The sequence below is a fragment of the Arvicola amphibius genome, chromosome 5 (assembly GCF_903992535.2).
Source record: "Arvicola amphibius chromosome 5, mArvAmp1.2, whole genome shotgun sequence".
Lineage (NCBI taxonomy): Eukaryota > Metazoa > Chordata > Mammalia > Rodentia > Cricetidae > Arvicola > Arvicola amphibius.
This window is the reverse complement of record NC_052051.1, coordinates 47,815,313-47,835,463: the sequence shown is the minus strand read 5'-3', so window position 1 is coordinate 47,835,463 and position 20,151 is coordinate 47,815,313. Positions and strand designations below refer to the sequence as shown.

At 44.8% G+C, this 20,151-nt stretch overlaps 1 protein-coding gene across 1 annotated transcript in view; it reads left to right on the top strand.

Annotated features, from left to right (window-relative positions):
* The window catches only part of Acoxl (acyl-CoA oxidase like), a 257,337-nt gene that overhangs the window by 58,319 nt on the left and 178,867 nt on the right, over window positions 1-20,151 (top strand). The window contains exon 9 of the mRNA XM_038330539.1: window positions 5,174-5,208. Within this exon, the coding sequence (XP_038186467.1) occupies window positions 5,174-5,208 (35 nt within the window). The remainder of the gene's footprint in view (window positions 1-5,173; window positions 5,209-20,151) is intronic.

Here is a 20,151-nt window from a genome sequence, read left to right as displayed (position 1 = left end):
ACTGAGGCTGAGAGTCATTCCATGCCATGACCATAAGTACTACCCCGCCCATGATGCAACACTCTGTGGGTGGTACTCTCTCTTTCTGCTGTGACTCCGGGTGAGCCTCTGTCTCTGCGCTGTGACTGTCTCTGCTCTGTGCCTATGTCTCTATGCTGTGACTCTGTGAGTGGTTCTCTCTCTCTCTCTCTCTCTCTCTCTCTCTCTCTCTCTCTCTTTCTGGAGGGTTGGCAGTGTAGAGATGTGTCCAGTGAGGTTGTAGATGGTTGGCCCCCTAGCCCAATTTTACTGATTTTTTTAGTGGCTCATATAGCATTTGAAAATTATTTAAAATTATTTGAAAATTATTTTATTAAAATAAAAATTATTTTAAAACTCAGGCATTTTCATGATAAATTCCCTAGTGTCAGCTCTTCTTGATAAATTGGGAGCTCTGGGTTAGAGATTATAGCTGCCCTGAGAAAGGGCCAAGCTGCTGGTCATGGCTCCTTCAGCTCAGGCACTGTCACTGGTTTAGAAAGTTCTAGACTCAGAACACCTTCCACTGGTCGAGTGACTCTGGGGTTTACTGGCGTTTCCTTTTTCACCTGTCAGCTCTGTGCACCAGGACTGTGGGGGAGAGGGTTTTTGGAACAACCACTTCCTGGTAATCCATGGACTTGGAAGGAAATCTCCCCAGCACCTTCTGTGATAATTTAAACCATTTCTCTCTCTTTCTCTCTTTTCTCTTCCTAAAAATTATAGTGTGTTTTTAAAATGTGATTTTATAAATTATTATTTTACAAGGACCGCGTTGTCTGCATGGTGCGGCCTATCTGGCCGCAGCTGGAGCACTGCTGGATGTTTTATGGCAAATTATTCTCAGATTACCCTTTAATGCAGGAAGGGCTGCCTGTTGTCTGAGCTCCCCGGTCACACAGAAACCCCCGCCTTGATACAAAACAGCTGTCTGTGTTCCAAGGAGGAGGATTTCAGATGGAGACAGAAGGGAAAAGGTTTGCATAGCTGGTGGGGGCTTTGAAAAATGTTTAAGTTACTCTTTCCTTGCCATTAGAATGTGATTTAATTTTGTTACCAACAAATTGTGTAAATCTAAGAGAGAAGCAGTGTGAAAAGAGTTTGTGAGGAGTGTTCTGGTAGTACTTACAGCGTGTCCTGAGGGGCTGCTCCCCAGGGAGGCCAGCACAAAACTCCTGCTGACCTCCATGTCCCCGAGCCTCAGTCGGGCTGGGCCAGGGTCAGGGGGGCAACCCACAGACCTCCCTCCCCTTTCTCCTCTAGGCCCCTGCTGAGACCAGCAACAAAAGGGCCAATTGTCTGAGGCATCCCCTTGTCCCAGGGGCTCCAGCAACCTTTCTGAATGCCAAAGTGTATCCAGGCACGTTGATGTGTATGCATGTATGTATGTATATATATGTATATGAATGTAGGTACACATGATGGTTCTTGCCCACATGTGTATGTGGCATCTGTGCAAACACATGCACTCACACATATACACATTTGAGCAAGCACGTGGACATGTGTGTGTATGTATACTGTGAAGATATGTGTGAGCGTATATACATGTGTGTACATGAATATGAATGGATGTGTCCATATGCATGTGTGTGTGTGAGTGCATGAGAAGCATGCAACTTGCTTAAAGAATTTCTGAGTCCTGGTGCATCTAAGCAGAGCCAGTGGCCCCAGGAGCTGGACTGGCCAATGGTGGCTCCTAAGGCTGAAGGAATGGAGCATCTGACTGGCTTCTCAGCAGGTCGCACAGCTGCCTTTATCTGGTGTTCTCTCTGGTATGGAAAGCTTAGAGCTGTTCCTCCTTGCTTGCTTTCCCTGGAGGAAACCAGAGAGCAGGCATAAGCAGTCTCCTTGCGTAGCTTTTTGCCTACTTTGCCTCATTGGCCTATTCTGACCTGGGCTTCCAGGCTAGACCCTCTAGAGATTGTTTGCTTCCTGTCCTTTCCCAGGACTGCCTGATTTGGAACCAGTACATTCTCTGTGTAGAACAAATATGATATGCCCCATCCTCATCAACACTGAATTAGTCCCCACTGAGCCACAGGGCTCTTTCCTGTGTCCCATCATTTTGGTCCCTAACACAGATTGTTCACAGTGGTCTGCAGGGATCAGTGACCGGGCCAGCCTTGGGTATATGCCAGCCCTGTCTGTTGGAGTATTCAGGGCTCAGATTTTCTTCTTTAATAAAACTGTCCTTCTGAAAATGACAACAAAACACATTAGACTCTGAAGCTGGGAGAGAGAAGGGAAATGCTTGAATTCTCTGGTCTGCCTCTACAGTGGTTCTGCCCAGCCCCTTTCACCAGCACAATTGCCCTGGAGTAGCTTCCCGCTTTCCTTCCCTCCTTGTCCCTCCCTCCCTGTTTCCTCTGTGCTCCCAGCAAGGGCTTATCTTTCAACTGTAGAGCAGCCACCAATTAAACTTTACTCCAAAGCTTATCAAAATATTCAGCCAGTAAAATTATCTTATAATTAGCTGAACTGCAAGCCAGAAGTCTTTAACCACAGGAAATATAATGTGACCCAGTGTGTGGAGTCTGTAAGTTGCTCATCCCCACCTTGGCTGCAGTCACGGCTTCTCATTCTTTCCCCAGTAGTTTCCTCCGTGTTCTATGTGCTCTTAGTGGTCCCCAAGGCCTTAAAGAAAATACACGACAGGTTTAGCTGCGATAGATAATGGAGTAAATTCAGTTAAATGTAATATAAGGTCATCCTGGTTTTTAATATTTCATGCATGCACATTTATATACTCTTTGTGTGTATGCATGTTCACATATGTGTGCATGCATATTTGTTGGGGGACGTGCATGTGTGTGGAGGCCAGGAGACAGGTGCTGTTCACCTGTTCTCTCTCTCTCTCTCTCTCTCTCTCTCTCTTTCTCTATCTATCATCTATCTATCTATCTATCTATCTATCTATCTATCTATCTATCTATCTATTTGGCAGGGTCCTTCTCAGACCTGGAACTCACCATGTGCATGCATATTTGTTGGGGGACGTGCATGTGTGTGGAGGCCAGGAGACAGGTGCTGTTCACCTGTTCTCTCTCTCTCTCTCTCTCTCTCTCTCTCTCTCTCTTTCTCTATCTATCATCTATCTATCTATCTATCTATCTATCTATCTATCTATCTATCTATCTATCTATCTATCTATTTGGCAGGGTCCTTCTCAGACCTGGAACTCACCATGTAGGCCTGGCAGACTGACCATAGAGTCCCAGAAATCTGCCTGCCTGCTTTTTCCTGATGTGAGGGTTATAAGGGCCCGCTTCCATATCCAGTTCTTTTAGTGTGGCTTTAAATGGGGTATTCAACCCAAGTCCTTCTGCTTGTAAGACAAGCTCTTTATTAACTGAACCATCTTCTTTGTCCCTGCAGTCATTGTTGTGTGTGTGTGTGTGTGTGTGTGTAAACTTATGCCTACTTTCCTGGGTTTGCTGATGTTTTGCCATGATTGGGTCTGGATTTTGGATAACTGCAGTATTGTTCTGAATTATTCTGGAGCTGTGCTGTTCCAACAGTATCCAGGGGATTCTGTAACATGGCCAGCTGGACAGCAATTGGGCTTTCTTGCCTCGATTACCTCAGTTTGCTCTCTTTCTCACTCTCTGTTCCTCACTCTTTCTATAATCCCACGGCCTGGAGTCCCTCCTGCCATCTTGCACCAAACGTGGCATCATCGGCCATGTCATCTGTCACCCTCTCCCCATCTCTGTTGCAGGATAGCAAGGAAGCATGAATGGTATTTGGGGGGGATCTTAAGGTACAACTTAGGCTTTCAGATAGAAGCAATATTACAGGTGGTACTTAGATTCTTAGTTGCTGTGAGCTTCTTTAATGGCTAATGCCGTGGCTGGGCATAAGAGGGCTCATGAGATTTACATAGGTTCACTGGACATTGATTACATCTTTTCTATAATGAAGCACTTCCAAAGTTCTAAAAACAAATCGAAAATTAAGTTTTGGGATATACTAACATTTTCACAGATGAGCATCGACTATAGTACTCATACAGTAGTTAATATTGGTAGCGTTTTCTGTTTGTCATGCATTTATACGATAAACACGAATGTAGAAAACATCTCCATCCTATCATTATTCTTGAAAATAAACAATGGTTCTGATCGTTTTAAAACTAGGAAACTGTCATCGAGAGCCTCAGTAACTTGCTCTTGCAGCCTAACTCAACCCGCTAACCTGACTGTCTTGTCATTCACTGTTCACCGTGTGTGTGAAATGGCCAGGGCTCATGCTTTGTGGTTTTGACCTTATGGTTGTGACCATGTATGCTTGAGAGGTCTCCATGATACCGCTGCAGAATAAAGAGGACACCACAGTTTCATCTCAGCCTCCTGTTGCTGCTGCATTCAGCTGTCACATGTACCATTCCCTGAAGTTACATTTCCATTTGGGGCTTGGTTTCTCTACAGTCTTTAGAATGCGACTTGACCAGCCTTGAGATTATGGGATAGCTTTAAATGCTAAGTGAATCCCCAGGAAACCTCTGGCCCAGGTGGCTAGTCCCTTGGTGGTCTAGAGTCTACATGATGCTCCTGTGGAAGGGGTGAAGAGGGGACGCACTCTTGGCTTTGCTGTACCAATGCAAACGTTGGTAATGGCTGCATGTTGACACCCCATCCTTCCACTGCTGTCCCAAGAGCCCTAACCTGCAAGTTGCTCCCAACTAAGGATGCTTTCTGTCTGATCTACGATGAAATACCCTTGGCTGTCTAAAGACCTTTTCAAAATATCATGATCCTTTCAAAGCAAAGTTGAAATCAAGGTGCTATCATTAGAAATGGCTGTGAAACAACAAGGCCCGTTAGGAAATGTTTTAAGATTTAATTTTATTATGTGTATGAAGGTTTGTCTGCTTATGTATGTATGTGCATCATGTATGTGCCTTCTGACTACAGAGGCAAGAAAAGGACAGCAAATGCCCTGCCACTGAAGTTACAGCTGCTTGTGAGCCACCATGTTGGTGCTGGGAACTCTGCAAGAGCAGCCAGTGTTCTTAACCACTGAGCCATCTCTCTAGCCCTAGACATTAGAAATGTTTAAAAATAATTAACCATATTGAGCTAATTTTCTTGTGAATTCAGCATGTTCCTTATATTATTTAATTTGCATTTTTCCTCTTTTTTCTTAATTGCAGCTTGGACTGACGATAGCCATCCGCTATAGCCACAGGTAAAGCTTTAAAATCTTTTTTTAAAAAAATGGTCTTGTGGTTTAGAGGTTTTGGTTTTCTTAGGTCCTGAAGAATTTTGAGGTTTGTGTTCTGTTTTGGTTTCTTTTTTGGTGGCTGTTTTTCCATGATGGAGATGGCACAATTGCAATTGTTCTTTGGAGGAATGTGCAGTGGTGGCGGTGGAGGAACTGTTTTAGTTTTTGCTTATGCATTGCAAGCTGGCCTCAACCTTGCAGTCCTGCCTCAGCCTCCCTAACACTGGGATCATAGGATCGCACCATGGTACTCTGTTCTGCCATCAGTGTTGTTTACAGACAGTCTCCCTGGTGGTTCAGCGTGGCTTGTTGTCTTCTGATCCTCCTGCCTATGCTTCCAAAGTGCTAAGATCACAGTGTGACCCCTGTGCCCAACAACATTTTCTGAATGACATGAACTCGAGAAGCTCGACGGTAGGGCGCGGATGTGATTTGTGTGTAGCATGTTGAGCCTGAGTCTGAGAATCAGAGTTAGGGGTTTTTACCTGAGGCCAGCCCAGGCCAGACCTGTTTGTAGAGCTCTTCCTTTGCCCACCACGCCTCTCTCCTTCCTGCCTTCCTGCCTTTGGCAGAGGCAAAGGGCCTCGATTTTTGTCTTGCTTCATGATATCCACCCTAGTGCCAATTGCACCATGTCAATGAGTACAAAGCATCATTTTCTAGTGCCATCATTGTAGCCTTGTCCTGTGAGTGTTTGCTTCTAGAATCATCTCTCTTGTGTGTATGCACCAAGACATACTGTGCTGAATGAATTAAAATGAAGGGTTGATAAGCAGTGCCTTCCTGTTCTCATGCACGCTGTGTTCACCGCTTCCCCAAAGCGCCACCCTCGGATCAAAGGCAGGCAGCTCAGGTTAATCTGCTCATCTCTCCGCAAACAACTCAAAAGAATATCGGGCGTCGGGACAAATTTTCACCCTGAAGATACTTGTTACAAGTTGTATGTTCAGTTTTGATCTAAGTGTGAGACTCAGACAGCTGCTGAGAAACAGAACAGGTATGAACAGGAAGAGGGCAGGAGTGGACATGAACTTCTTGGATTTCATGTGTGAGAAGGAAGGTGTTTGGGGAGACATTTCTGGAGCAGGTGGATGAAGGTTGCCCCAGACAGGTTCATGGCCATGCAGGGGGTAAAGCGATATCTTCCCCTTGCCTGTCACATAGACTCATGGCTGAGGTCACATAACAAGAGGCAGATAATGAGAGGCTGATGTACACCTTCATTCATCCAGTATGTTTTACATGAGTAGGAGGTTTCATAAGGAAACAAAGATCTCAAGTGAAGAAGCATGATTAGACAGGGGTATGAGCTAGAGCAATGGTTCTCAACCTGGGGTCCCAATCCCTTTTGGGGTTGCATATCAGATATCCTGTACATCAGATATTTATATTATGATTCATAACAGTAGCAGAATTACAGCTATGAAGTAGCAATGAAATAATTTAATGGTTGGGGGTCACCACAACATGAGGAACTGTATTAAAGGGTAGCAGCATTAGGACAGTTGCGAACCACTGCTCTAGTGTGGATAAAATGATGGACCTTTTTTGCTCAGATCTCTGTGTTCTGGTGTCTTCAGAGGTCAGGATGTTCCTTTGCGAATTGGGAGGGTGCTCTAAAGGGTCTCGCGATCTGTTTTGGTGATTTTCTCTTCTGTGATCTTCTCATGCCAAAGTGCCGTATTTTGGAGTAACAAGTCCCAAACCCTATCTTCCGCCTGTGTGTTTTCCGAGTCTGGTGTGTGCATGGTGTTTGGATGGTGTGCACACACATAGAAACACTGTCCTGAAGGAGTGTGCTGTCCCCTCATCAGCACAGCTGGGTTGTTACAGCTGATGATATGCTTCTCCCAGTGCCCTTAAGACACATTTACCCATCAGTGCACTCATGGGCTGTGTCTACCTTTTAGTTACAAGGGATATGGATGTTTGAAATACAGCGTATGAATGTCTTGTCCTTGCTTCTACTCCTTTTGGACTTATATCAGAATTAGAGTCCTAATTACATGGCAATACTCGAGTTAATTGTTTTGAGGAGTGTTCATACCATTTCCTTGTCATTGCTACATGAAATGGAGTTGTGTCAAGTCCACACAGTTCTGGTTCCTTCAGAAACAGTTTGGATGGAGAATTTCATTGTTATGTTTTAGCAGAACCCAGAGACTGGAGTGAGAGTTTCCTGGGTCTTCTTTGTGTGGACAGTAAGGCTTTGAGGGCAAGGTTTGGGTCTTATCACCAGACCTTTTCAAAAATTCCCATAGAAAGGCCAGCACGAGAGCGAGGAAGATGAGGGAAACCCCGATCTACTTCTGCAGTGGATGGAGATGGATTTGAGAGTCAGGAAAAGGCAAACATGGCTCCAGAGTGACAAATGAGGAGGAATGGCTTCTCCGTAGAGCAACCGGTGGAGGCATCGTAAGGAGATGAGTGTGAGGAGGAAATGAAGGAGTCAGGAAAATCATGTAACCTTGATGAGCGAGCTCTTCTCAGGCTGCTGTGGACAGAGGTGGGGACAGAGCTCTTCCAGAGCAAGAGGGGACCTTGCGTGGTAACTAAGGTGCCTGAGGCCGCAAAGCATCCAAGGGTGCTCCAGCTGTTAAATCTGTCCCATTAAAAAGAGGGTGATGTTAAGGATGAAGACTATCCCCCACAGCACACAGACACGCATGCATGCATGCACACAGACATTCACATTCATGCATGCACATATGTGACTACACATGTGCACACACACACACACCACCACCACCACCACCACCCACATCTAATTCTGCATCTATCCCTTTGTATCCATCATTCCAGACCTGTTTATGTGGCACAGGGGTGCATGTGATATGCCATATAGGGTTGGTGCTGAGGTGTGGGGAAGCAGAGGATAATGTAGCCATATTGAGATACTACAAATTTGTAACAAGAAGAACACCTGCCATGACTGATGGACATTTAGCAACAGGTCTTACTCGGAGTCCATTTATTATCATGGTGCCTTAATTTATTTTTATAAAGTCAAGTCATTTTTGCACAGAGTGGAAAATTGTCTCTTTGATGCTTATTTCCCATTGTTTAGCTTGAGGTTTTGGGTGGAATCCACACAGTGTGACAACTGGGTAACCCCGAAAAGTGCCCTTTGCAGATAACAGCTCTTGGGGCCCCACCACCCACGCAGCGGGGAACAGTTTCCCCAGTGTGTGGGTGTTTCGTTTTGTTCTTTCTCTGTTAAGGTTGAAAGAATTGCACTCTTCCTCCTTTATGATCCAGTGGGGCAGCCCGAAGCAGCACGTTCCCTCGTGGTGGATACCCCGGGGCAACCGTGAAAGAGGAGACAGGCATAGAATTGGCACCTCACCTCTAGCTCCCCTCTGACACGGGAGCACCCATGGGAGCCAACCGTGTGGCATTTTTGCACGAGCCTCTACACTCAGTTTCAAAAGCAGAAGATAACAGCAGGGAAGCAGCCTGCGATAGGATGATTTTGTTTGCTTCTTTTGCTGGTTTTCTTTCTTAAATAGATAGGAAAGGAAACAAATTTTCCATCTGATACAGGTACAGGAAAGTCCACAGGAACATGAGTTTTAGATAAAACTGAACAATGGTTCTTCTCCAAAACAGACTTTTATCTCCTGGCTTCCTATAGTCCCTAAGTAAGGCCAACTTAGCTGTCATTGAGGTCAGTGCCACATCAAGACACTGGGGTTATAGGTGACAATTTTTACAAAGGGTTTGACATCTCCAAGGTGTTCTGGATAGTTTTATGTCAACTTGAAACAGGCTAAAGTAATCTAAGAGGGTGGAAACTCAATTAAGAAAATGTCTCCATAATATCCAGCTGTAGGGAATTTTCTTAATTGGTTATTGATGTGGGAGGGTCCAACTCATTGTGTGTTTATAGGTTCTATAAAAAATAACAGGATGAGCAAGTCACGTTGAGCAGACCAGTGAGCAGCATCTCTCACCTCCCATGACCCCTGCGTCAGTTCCTGCCTCCAGGTTCCCGTCCTGTTTGAGTTCCTGTCCTGATTTGGTTATGGTGTTTTGTCATAGCAATAGTAACCTTAAGACACAGGGTTGTGGATCAGGGACGGGGAAGGCAGAACTAGAGGCCCTGCATGTAATCAGTCCCAGAGAGATGAGGAGTGTCTGTGCCCAGTGTGGCCACCCTTAGATAACATGCAGACCTGTGGCTCAACAGGCACCCCAAGGCTGTTCCTAGTTTTGTTTTTAATGACTTAGCAAGAAGTGAAAGGGTCATGGACTCTTGTGTGTGACTTGGATTAGAATCAGATTCTGAAGTTGGCAGCTGAATCAGAAAGCTTATTGAATGGACAGGTGATATCAAGCCAGTAATGAAACTGTCATCTTGAAATACAAAAATAAAGAAAAGACAAGAAACAGGGTCATCAGGGCCATTGGGTTTTGATTTCAAGAGCTGGCAAATACCCACTGACTCCCATTTGGAGCTGGTTTGATCTTGTGGGGTCAGCTGGAGGAGAATGTAGTTCTCCAAATTTTGTAAAAATAAAAAAAAAATGCCTTTCTGCCCTTTTTTCTATTTTCAAGAAATAGTTGTTTCTGTCACCAGGGCTCTGGCCAACTGCTTTATCTGTCTCTTTCTCAGACTTCACAGTAAGGCTCTGACTAGATTTATACACAAGAGTTGCCAAGAATTATTCCTCTTTGATGGTAGAATCTTGAAAGTCAAGCTATCTTTAGAAGGCTACATTTTTTTCATTACCTTCCTACAAAATATTATTCTCAAGGGTCAGACTGCAGATCTTCATGGAGTGTTCAAATCATGTGTTTGTACTTAGTATTTTGAGGACTGTGGGTTATGCTGTAGGTATTCCATGGCAGAACTCAGCACAGGCTTGGAGATGGGTCTAGAGAGTGACAGATGCCTTTTAGGATCTACACCTCCTGGTACATCTTCTGTCCACCCTAACCCCACAGTCCCTTGTCTCTTCTCGAGTTAATGGCCTTATCTTTTAGGGACCTTTCCATCCAACCCTAAACCTGCTCACTACGTGCCATCACCACACTCCCAGGGTTGTCTCCAGGGATCATTTGCCCACCAACAAAGGGATCTTCCTCAAACACAGATCTGATAATACTTTTCTTCCCAGAAATCTCTGTGGGCTTCCAGCCCCAGAGCATGAAATCCAGATTCTTACCATGGGATTCTGGATTCATTCCTGGTCCATCTCCTCTCAAGCCTCATGTGTTCTCATACCCTTGATGCTGTCATTTCCTTTGATAAAGTAGCTTACTTCATCTTGTTTTTTATCAGTGAACGCCTACTTTACTTCAGGCAGCCTCTTGGGATGTCATGGTCTTTTTGAAGACTTGTCAGGAATCCATTCTCCTCTCTGTTAGGGCTCAGGGTGTTTCTCAAGACAGATTCTCTGTGTCTACTTTTCGTCTTTATCTAGAGATGTGAAGGATGCATTATGTTCTTGTCATCACATTGGACCTGTCCTATGCTAGTCCCTCCCCAGTTAGTGCCTGGACTAGAGCTAAGGTCATGGACACAGCACTGTGTTGGTGGGTCTGAGAAAACGTAGAATTTCTTTTACAATCACTCCTTTAAAAAAGTGACCTTTCCCTTATTTTAAAAAGACTGAGATAACTGTATTATTTTTCTCACCACAATGATAAAAATTCTCAAGCAAAGCAACTAGAAGATTTCTTTTGTCTTGCTGTTTGAGGGTACAGTCATTAGAGGAAGTAATGAGGATAAGGGAAGCCTGGTGGCAGGAGTGTGAGGCAGAGAAAGGAGAGTACCGATATCCAGATGGCCTTTTCTTTTTCCCATTTTTTACTCAGCCCCAAACCCCATCCACCTATGATTGGTGGTATCATCTACATCCAGGACAGGACTTACTTCTTAACCAATCTTCCATAGGCATATCCAAAAGTGTACCTCAACAATTCCCTAGGCATTTCTAAATCTAACAAAGTGGACGATCAAGATGATCTCAAGTCCACCCTTGTCCATTTGGCACCCAAGCCCGTGACTTTAAACCGTAACATTCTACCCCTAGCACCTTAAGTCCATCTCATTATGCAAAATGTATTTAGTCCATCTCTAAGAACCCTCGAAGTCTAACCATTCTAACATTGTTCACCAGCCCAAACTCAGTGTCTTCCCTGAGATCCAAGATAATCTAACTCACAGTCCCTTTATAAATAAAAACAAAACCATATGCTTCCAATATAAATTGGTGCAGAGTAGACGGTAGTATTCTAACGCAGAAACAGGAGGATAATGAGGGACGATTAGATGAAAGTACAACCTAAGTCAAGCAAAGAAAACACCAAACAAACAAAAAGTTTTGTCCAGCATCTTGGGCTCATGATAACATCATCTGGACCCCAGTGGACTTGGGTAGCCCCACCTATTCAACTCTGTTGCCCGTGGCAACTGTAGCTCCCCCCTCCAGCTGACTCCACTCAGTACCTGCTGCTTTCCTTGGCAAGTACCCCACATCTACGGCATCTCTAATATATATGGGATCTCCACTGCCACCTAGGTTTCACCTTTAAGGTTTGTGCATAACCAACCTAGAAGCTGTTTCCAGAGGCTCTGACCCTGCCTGCTACATGTCACATCACATAGAAGTTATTTTAGAACCTTGGTGCAAGCTTCCACAACCGCCTCACTCCGGCATCTCATAGGTCATCTCATAGGTCCATGAGACCAGTACAATATGGATGCCACCTCCAAATTCTGCTTTCAGCTCAAGGTGTATGTAGCATGTCCTTCCCTTCTGTAGTGGCCTTTCTGCACCTTGATGGCTGACTCTGGGGAAACACTTCTCTAGGTGGTTGTTTTCTTTTTTTTTTTTTTTTTTTTCCGAGACAGGGTTTCCCTGTAATTTCTAGAGCCTGTCCACCTGCCTCTGCCTCCCGAGTGCTGGGATTAAAGGCGTGTGCCACCACCGCCCGGCTTAGGTGGTTGTTTTCAAAGAATCCCTTCAATGGCCTTCTCAGCTTAAGTTCTCCCCTTTCAAACAATTCTAATTGATACAAATGGAAACCTATGGTAGGTGGGATCTTGACCTCAGATGACCTTTCCTACTGGTTGGGGCAGAGTAGGAAGTTTCTCTTTAGTGGTGCTAAGTGCTTATCTCAGCTGCTTATCTATACCCACCTTCGTCACAAGGTCCAGCTTGCTCACAACACCCTTCACCAAGCCGCACATTTTCATGTTTTCTTCTCTTTCACACTGTAAATATGACTAATAACAGTGAGCAGTAACTGTGCCACAGGCAGTACATAACCAAATGTACTTTACTGGAATATGAATATGACCTGAATAGACTTGCTGGAGTCTGGTATTGGGGTAGGATCAAAGGAGTGGTGGTAGACATGCTCTCAGTCATTTAGGAAGAGGGGAAAGCAAGCATGCATGCACATGCGCACTTACACACACTTTCCTTGGAACTCTGGGCTGCCTGTTGGAAGATGCTCCTCACCTTGAGGGTATGCCTACTTCCATCAGGGTAGCCTCTGGAAATGCCCACACAGACATGCCCAGTAGTGAGTCTCCTATGCCCCATCAAGTTGATAGTTATGATTAATCATAACAGTACTCAAATCAAATTAATCAAAATTCAACATAGCTCAAATTAAAATCCTAATGATCTCTCATGTAGAAATCAACAAGCCAATTACTAAACTCTTTTGTAAAGATAAAGATCTAGAGTAACTGTTAATCAGACCTTCGCTACTGTGGCCAGATGTCTGACAGAAACTCTTTGAAGGAAGGAATGATTTACTTTGGCTCACAGCTTCAGTTCATCCTGGCCAAAGGGTGTGGTGGAGCCAAGTTCCATTCCTCCAGGTAGCTCATGGCAGAAAGGGTGTCTAAACCCGCTGACTTTCTTTTTTCCCTTTGGTTTCATTTGGCTTCCTCCCTATGTGAATGTGCCTTCCACAACTTGAGGAGTGCTTTATCCTAGGTTAATTCCCTTAGTAAACCACCACGGATGCTCCCAGAAGACATATGCTTTATTAATCTCCTTCTTTACCTCATCAAGAGGACAGCCAATATTAACCCATTATGCCAGCAATCTTCAAAACAAAACAGAACAAAACAGAATCACTAGAGCTGCATTTAAAGACTCATTGTAATGTTACAGTAATCAGTTCAGTGTAGGGTTGGTGAAAGGATAGACATATAGTGTATATGTGTACACACACATACACACATCCTTTATCACATATCATCCCTCAATGTAAAACTTAAAGCTACACACCTGGGAAAGGATTAGGAGAAAATTTTTGTGAGCCTCTGCAAGACACAACTTTCTTCGGTCTTAAAAAAAAAAACCTGCAGTACAAACGAAAAGGTTTGAAATGTAGATCTTATTAATTAAATACAAGTGTTGCATGAAAAGCGGGGCTAAGAGATGAAAAGACGATCCACAAACTGGGAGAAAAATATTTGTGCAATGCGCATCTGACAGGAGACTTGGATCGAGAACATATAAAAACCTGTCACGGCTCCCCTTGACAAGAAAACAAAGGAGCCCCGCTTAATTTATGAACAGAAATCTTTGAACCGCGAAGAGATGTTTGACACCATCAATTATTAAGGAAATGAAAATATACTGAGTGTACTTTAGAATGAGTTAGGAGAGCCAATCTCCTCCAACCCACACAAAGCAGCTGAGGAGATGTGGACCCTCCCGTTAGGGGAGAAGGCAAAATCGTGCAGCCACTTTGGGGAATGGTTTTGGTAGTTTCTTGTAATGTTATATACTTAACGATTTAACGATTTTACTTCTGGATATCTACACAAGAGAGATGAAATGGACCTGCGTGCAGATGTTTATGACATCTATGTTTAACAGCCTCAAACTAAAACAATCCCCAGCATCCTGGGAACGGACGAAGACTAGCACAGCCATGTGATGAAATACACTTGGAAATGGAAAGGCACTGTAATGAGTGAAAGGATCCAGGCTCAAGGGCACACAGACGATGCAATTAGCATTGTATAACCTGAGGACGTCCAATTGCACGTTAGCGGTGTCCCGGGAGGGTGCAGGGATTGACTGGAAACACATCTGAGGAGCTTGGGGCTGGGGTGAGAGGTGTTTTCAATCCTGGTCATGATGGTCACGCCTCGTTTCAAAGGAGTTTTACTGGGATGGGTTTGCAAGTGTGAGCTAAAGAGGTGAGGTAGGGAACCCTTGCACCACTTTTTGCTAGGGCTCTTTCTAGAAGGTGGTGTTTCCAGTTCTGTCTTCCAAGGCTCCTTTGTGGGGGCCAAGGCGGGTATTTCATTTGGAACTGTGGTGTGTGCTATGTGCCCGGCGGGAGGCCAGGAGTTCATGTTTTGGCTCGCCTTATCACTTTCCAGGAAGCTGTTGGGTGCGCAGATGCACTCAGCGCTCTCTCTCTCTCTCTCTCTCTCTCTCTCTCTCTCTCTCTCTCTCTCTCGCCATTCTAAGACTTGCCTCATAAACACAGGTGAGAACATTCCAGATGGAAGAGCGCTTGAGGGAGGCCTCACTGCGACAGTTCAGCCTGAGGTAATGGATTTGACCTTGTCCTTCACCCACAAGACTGCTGTCAGGCGCGAGACTTAGGGGTCTCCTGAGCCCTTAGGGCGCTGGACCAATGCGCTCAGCTTGGCTTAACTTCCCTCCTGTGTGCGGGTGCGGGTCTCGAGGTCACATTCCAGGAGGTACAGCTCAGCTATCCATCTGGAAAACTCACCCGATGCTGACCTCTCCCTGGAGACCGAGGAATGGGGTGCAGCTGTTCGCAGCCCTCACCAGTGAGAAAGCAGCTCCATGTTCTGCTCCGGTGAAAGAGGCAGGTGTCACTCCTGTTTCCACTTGGTTGACTGCCACTGCGTGCTGGGCAGAGGGCAGAGCAAGAAATGAGCCCAGAGAAGTCCAACAACACGCTTAGCACCACACTGAGAATGCTCGGTACTTCACCAAAAGAGGCAATACTGTTCCAGTTCTTCCAGGGCCAGCTCTGTTGCGCTGATGACAGCTAGATGGGAGACAAGGTGGGGGGTGGGAGGTAGGGGGTGGGGGGTAGGGAGAGTGAGGGTACAGAATGGAAAGAACCTGTTGCTGGATAGTGGGGACTGCCTCATAGTCTGGTGGGCTACAGCCTGACTTGCAAGCTTGGTTCTGCTCCTAGATTCTCAAAGTATTTTCTCAGATTTTGTTGTGTGGGGAGACCAGTGTCACAATTTGAAGATTCTTTGAAGCTAGCCATGCAAAGTTTTACATCTGCATGTGCATGCCTTATTTTTTTGCTCTATGAATTGTACTTTGGTAGCTCGTGTTTCTAAAAATCCCAAAAGTCATCTTTCAATTACAGGGAGGTTGACCTTTTGGGGGTCGCTGGGCACCTCTTAGGAGGTGCTTATGTCGTCAGCTGTAGACCAGGCGAAGGGGTGGTGCTGAGGCAGCTCTTTCTCTTCTTTCCTGTATCACACAGCCTTCGTTTCCTGTTGAGGCTGATAGAGCCTCAGATGCCAAGTAGAGAAGCTGCTGTAGAAGTCTACACTCCCAGAACTTCCCTACAGTGTGTAGTGAGAAGGCGAGCAGGCCTGCTTTTCATCCTGCCTGGCTGCACAGCTAGCTTTACACCCAAAATAACAACACACAAATTGTATTCATTTAAACACTGCCTGGCCCATTAGCTCTAGCCTCTTACTGGCTAACTCTTACATCTTGATTAACCCACTTCTATTAATGTGTGTAGCACCACGAGGTGGTGGGTTACCAGAAGGATTCTAACCTACGTCCATCTTGGTCCGGAGCTTCATGGCAACTGCCTGACTCAGCTTTCTTCCTCCCAGCATTCTGTTCTGTTTACTCCGCCTACCTAATTTTCTGTCCTATCAAAGGGCCAAGGCAGTTTCTTTATTAACCAATGAAATTAACAATAGACAGAAGACCCACCTATATCAACAGTGGGCATGCCTGCTTATGCCAGTATCTGCTTTGGATATTCAAGCTCATTTCTGTCCTCTGTTGAGTCCATGGTGGGGTGGATGATGAGTTGGTACTTGAGGGTATGGAAGGGGCTCTATTTGTGTATTCCATGCTAGTATCCACAGGTTTCCCTCTAGGAATCAAGTTGCCTTCCTCCCATTCATATGGTTGTTGACATAAACTGGGCCAGTGTGCTTGGCCTCTTAGTGGTATATGGTGTTATTTATTTATTTATCATGCATGCATGTGTGTGTGTGAATGTGTAGATGCATGCTTATATGTTTTTATGTGCATGTAGAGGCCAGAGGTTGTTGCTAGTTGTCTTCCTTTAATGTCTTTTGTCCAATTTTTGAGACCAAGTCTCTCAATGAACCTGTAACCCACTCACTTGGCAAGAATAACTGGCTAGCAAGGTCTAGAGGTCCTCCCGCCTTCTCCATGACACTATGGTTACAGGTATTTACTACCTTGCCTGGATTTTTACATGGGTGCTTGGGATCCCAACTCGGGTCCTCATTCCTATATGGCAAGCATTTTACTGACTGAGCTGTCTCTCTAGCCTTAGTATGGTTTGTTGATGTTTCTCCTGGGTGATTGCTTCTAAACCAGAGCGATTTTGACCCTCAAGGGATGTTTGTTGATATTTCTGGCTAACCCAAGGTCAAAGAGGTTACTTCAGGTGTTTAATGGGTAGAGGTTGGGGATGTATTGCATTCTATAATACACAAATATAAAACAGCCCCTTAGAACAGAGAATCATCTAACCCAAAACATGAATAGAGTCCAAGTGGAAACCCACTATAGACAGAGAGCCCCAGGGGCCTGCATAATGAACATTCATCCTCCATCTTCAGGACTTGGAAGGTATCATGTCCTCAATTGGCACAGACTGAATCAGGTCTGTTATTTTATTTGTTGAATTTGTGTTGTTTAAACATAAAGATTAAATCAGCTTTCAAATAATATTGGCAATGAGTGAGCCAGCATGGTTGTCTCTTTAGCATGGTAGATGACTCTAAAGCCACCGATGGCTGCCTGACAATGGTCCAGAGGCAGGAAGCAGCAGCCTTCCTGCTTTCCTGGTTGGCCTTTCAGTGGAGGCTCATGGGAAGGCACTATTGTGTTAGCTAGCTTTCTTGTTTGTGGAACAGAAGGCTCCACATAAGCTACTTAAAAGGAGGAATGGTTATGTTTACTCATGGTTTCTGAAGGTTTGGTGCATGAACATCCTCTTGTTCCCTGGCAGGGATCAGGTGCTCCTTCTCTGACCCAGTTAGCTTTCTATAGCTGTGATAAATATCATGACCAAAAAAAAAAAAAAAATCCCTGTGCTCCCTGGAAGAGAGCAGTTGCTCCTCCTCTGACCCAGTTAGCTTTCCATGGCTGTGATAGATAACATGACCAAAAAAATCCCTGTGCTCCCTGGCAGGGAGCAGGTGCTCTCCCTCTGACTCAGTTAGCTTTCCATAGCTGTGATAAAGACCGTGACCAACAGCAACAACCTGGAGATGGAAGGATTTACCTCATCTTACAACTCATAGGTCACACTTCATCACTGAGGGAAGTCAGAGCCGTGGAGGAGTGTTGTTGATTGGCTTGTTATTCATGGCTCTAATTTCCTGCTTTCTTGTATAATACAGAACTACCTTCCCAGGGTGGCACTGCCCACCATGCCCTGGGCGCTCACACATCAATCATCAATCAAGAAAATGCTCTGCATGTCTGCCCACAGGCCGATCTGATTGAGACATTTTCTCAGTTGAAGTTCCCTCTTCCCAGAATATCCTCCCTTGTGTGTCAAAATAACGAAAAGAAACAAATGGCACACCTCCCTCTTTGTATCATTGTGATGAGTACAGATTCCATCCTAATTCCAAGTAAAAACTCAGCCGATGTTGAAAATGAAACTCAATCAGCCACTCCAACAGCTGCTTTTAAAATCAAGTGTTCTATCTAACTCATAAGCTAAAGAGCTGCTTACTAGTTTGGCACTTACATGTGGAGGAATGATGGTAAGCAAATGGCCAAAAGAATCTTTGTTTTACTGTAATTAAACTATTATGCTTCTGCATGAGCAAAACAAACAAAAAAACAACAACCGTGTGTTAAAAAAATAAACACAAAAAAACCTCCCACTGCAATTAATAGCACACAGTGGTCTTGAATTTGAGTGGAGGTGTTTTTTCAGGCGGCGGTCCTTGGCTTTGCATGAGGTGTCCTGAACCAAGGCTGTGCTCCTGCCGTGTAGTGTGGATGGATACTGCCAGAAGTGTCTCCCTTCACTCAACGTTCCATTCTGAGTTGGCGTTTGGTTGTCTGAACTGAAGAAATCTTTCACTGCTACTAGATTTTTAGCAAACTTCACCCACAGCTTCAGAAGCTGGCTCTTAAGTAACAAGCAGTTGCTTACATCCTGTCCTTGTAGTTACCACGACCCTCTAGGGGGTGTAATCAATTCTGTTTTGAAGGTGAGGGTATTTATTCTGAGAGGTCAAGGAACCTGTCCAAGGCCATGTGGGCGCTTAATGAAGATCACCGTCTTCCAATAATCCTAGGATTCTCTATGTACCTTGGAATAGTAGCGAACATAAGATCCATTTGAGAAAATATTCTCAGAAAAACCAAAGAGCTACTTCATAAGAGAAAATACAGGGATTTATCTTTATAAAGAAATAAGATGTACAACATAAGCTGTGAACTAAAAGACTAGTATGAGGTCCGTGAGGGGACATGCCATGGAAATCTAGCTCTCCTGCAGGATCGCAATGGCTATGACTGTGTTATGACTCATGATGCTGCTAAGGCCTAGTAATCCCTGCTGGACTTCAGAGGTTTCTTTCATTGTTTCTTTCATTCCTCCCACAACTACTTTGTGTCAGATAGTATGCGCTTAATTGTGAGCAAAGAGAAAGCCTAGCCCCATGTCTGTAAACAGTAACTATGTATTTTCTTACTTAATGATTCTTGAAGTGGAGCAGTTTCAGGGTGGTTATTTTGTGGCTCAGTGACATCTTCAAGGACCAAGGTTGCTTTGATCTTTCTTCTCTGCAGCCCTCAGCTTGTTAGTTTTGTCTTGACTGACTCCCTTGTGGTCACAAAATGGTGCTGGGGTTCTTACTACCACAGGTATGTGTAATAGGATTTAGCAGCAGAGGAAGACCCATACTTTCCTCTATTTTTTTTTTTTTTTTTTAGTAGATGGAAACCTTTTCCAGAAACCCTTCGAGAGACTTCCCCTCATTCCAGATTGGCTAGATGGACCCATGTGGTCATTTCTAAGGTTGGCTCTGGGGAGGAACAGGGATGCCTCTGGCACAGCAGGTCCACAAAGAAAGGTGGACTGTGGGAACAAATGTTGGTTCTGTTACAGAGCAGGGAGGGAAGAGGGATGAGGCCAGCAACTGGAAATATTGCTACATATTTAAAAATATTTTTTACTAAAGACAATCTCAAACATGAGAGAAAGCAACAGCAGGTTTCCAGGTTCTTTCCCCAGTCTCTACAGTCATCACACGTTGGACAGTGTTTGTTCCACTATTCCTCCTTTCATCTTCTGGAGAATCTGAAAACGTCCCAGACACACGCTGTCTACTATGCTGAAGACCTCCTTTATACCTGGGCCCAGATCCAAGGGAGAAAGAAGCTACTTCACGGGCTAGAGATTAGGAAGGACTAACTGGCTTAACTGCTTTGTGCTAGAGAATGGCAGCGTTCTAGCCAGCTGTAGCGTGTCTTTCTCCTGTGAGATTGAGACAGGAAGACCTTAATTTGAGGCTTGCCTGTGCTACATCACAGAACAACAGCAACAACAAAACCAAAACAAGTGTCAGAATTTCTCAGAGGAAAAAAACGGCACTCAGAGGAGAGAGTTTTCTCTGCTTTTGTTCTGGCGGCATCTGGAGACTTTTGTATGTGGGGAAGCAGCTGTCCTAGGAAGTCTGAG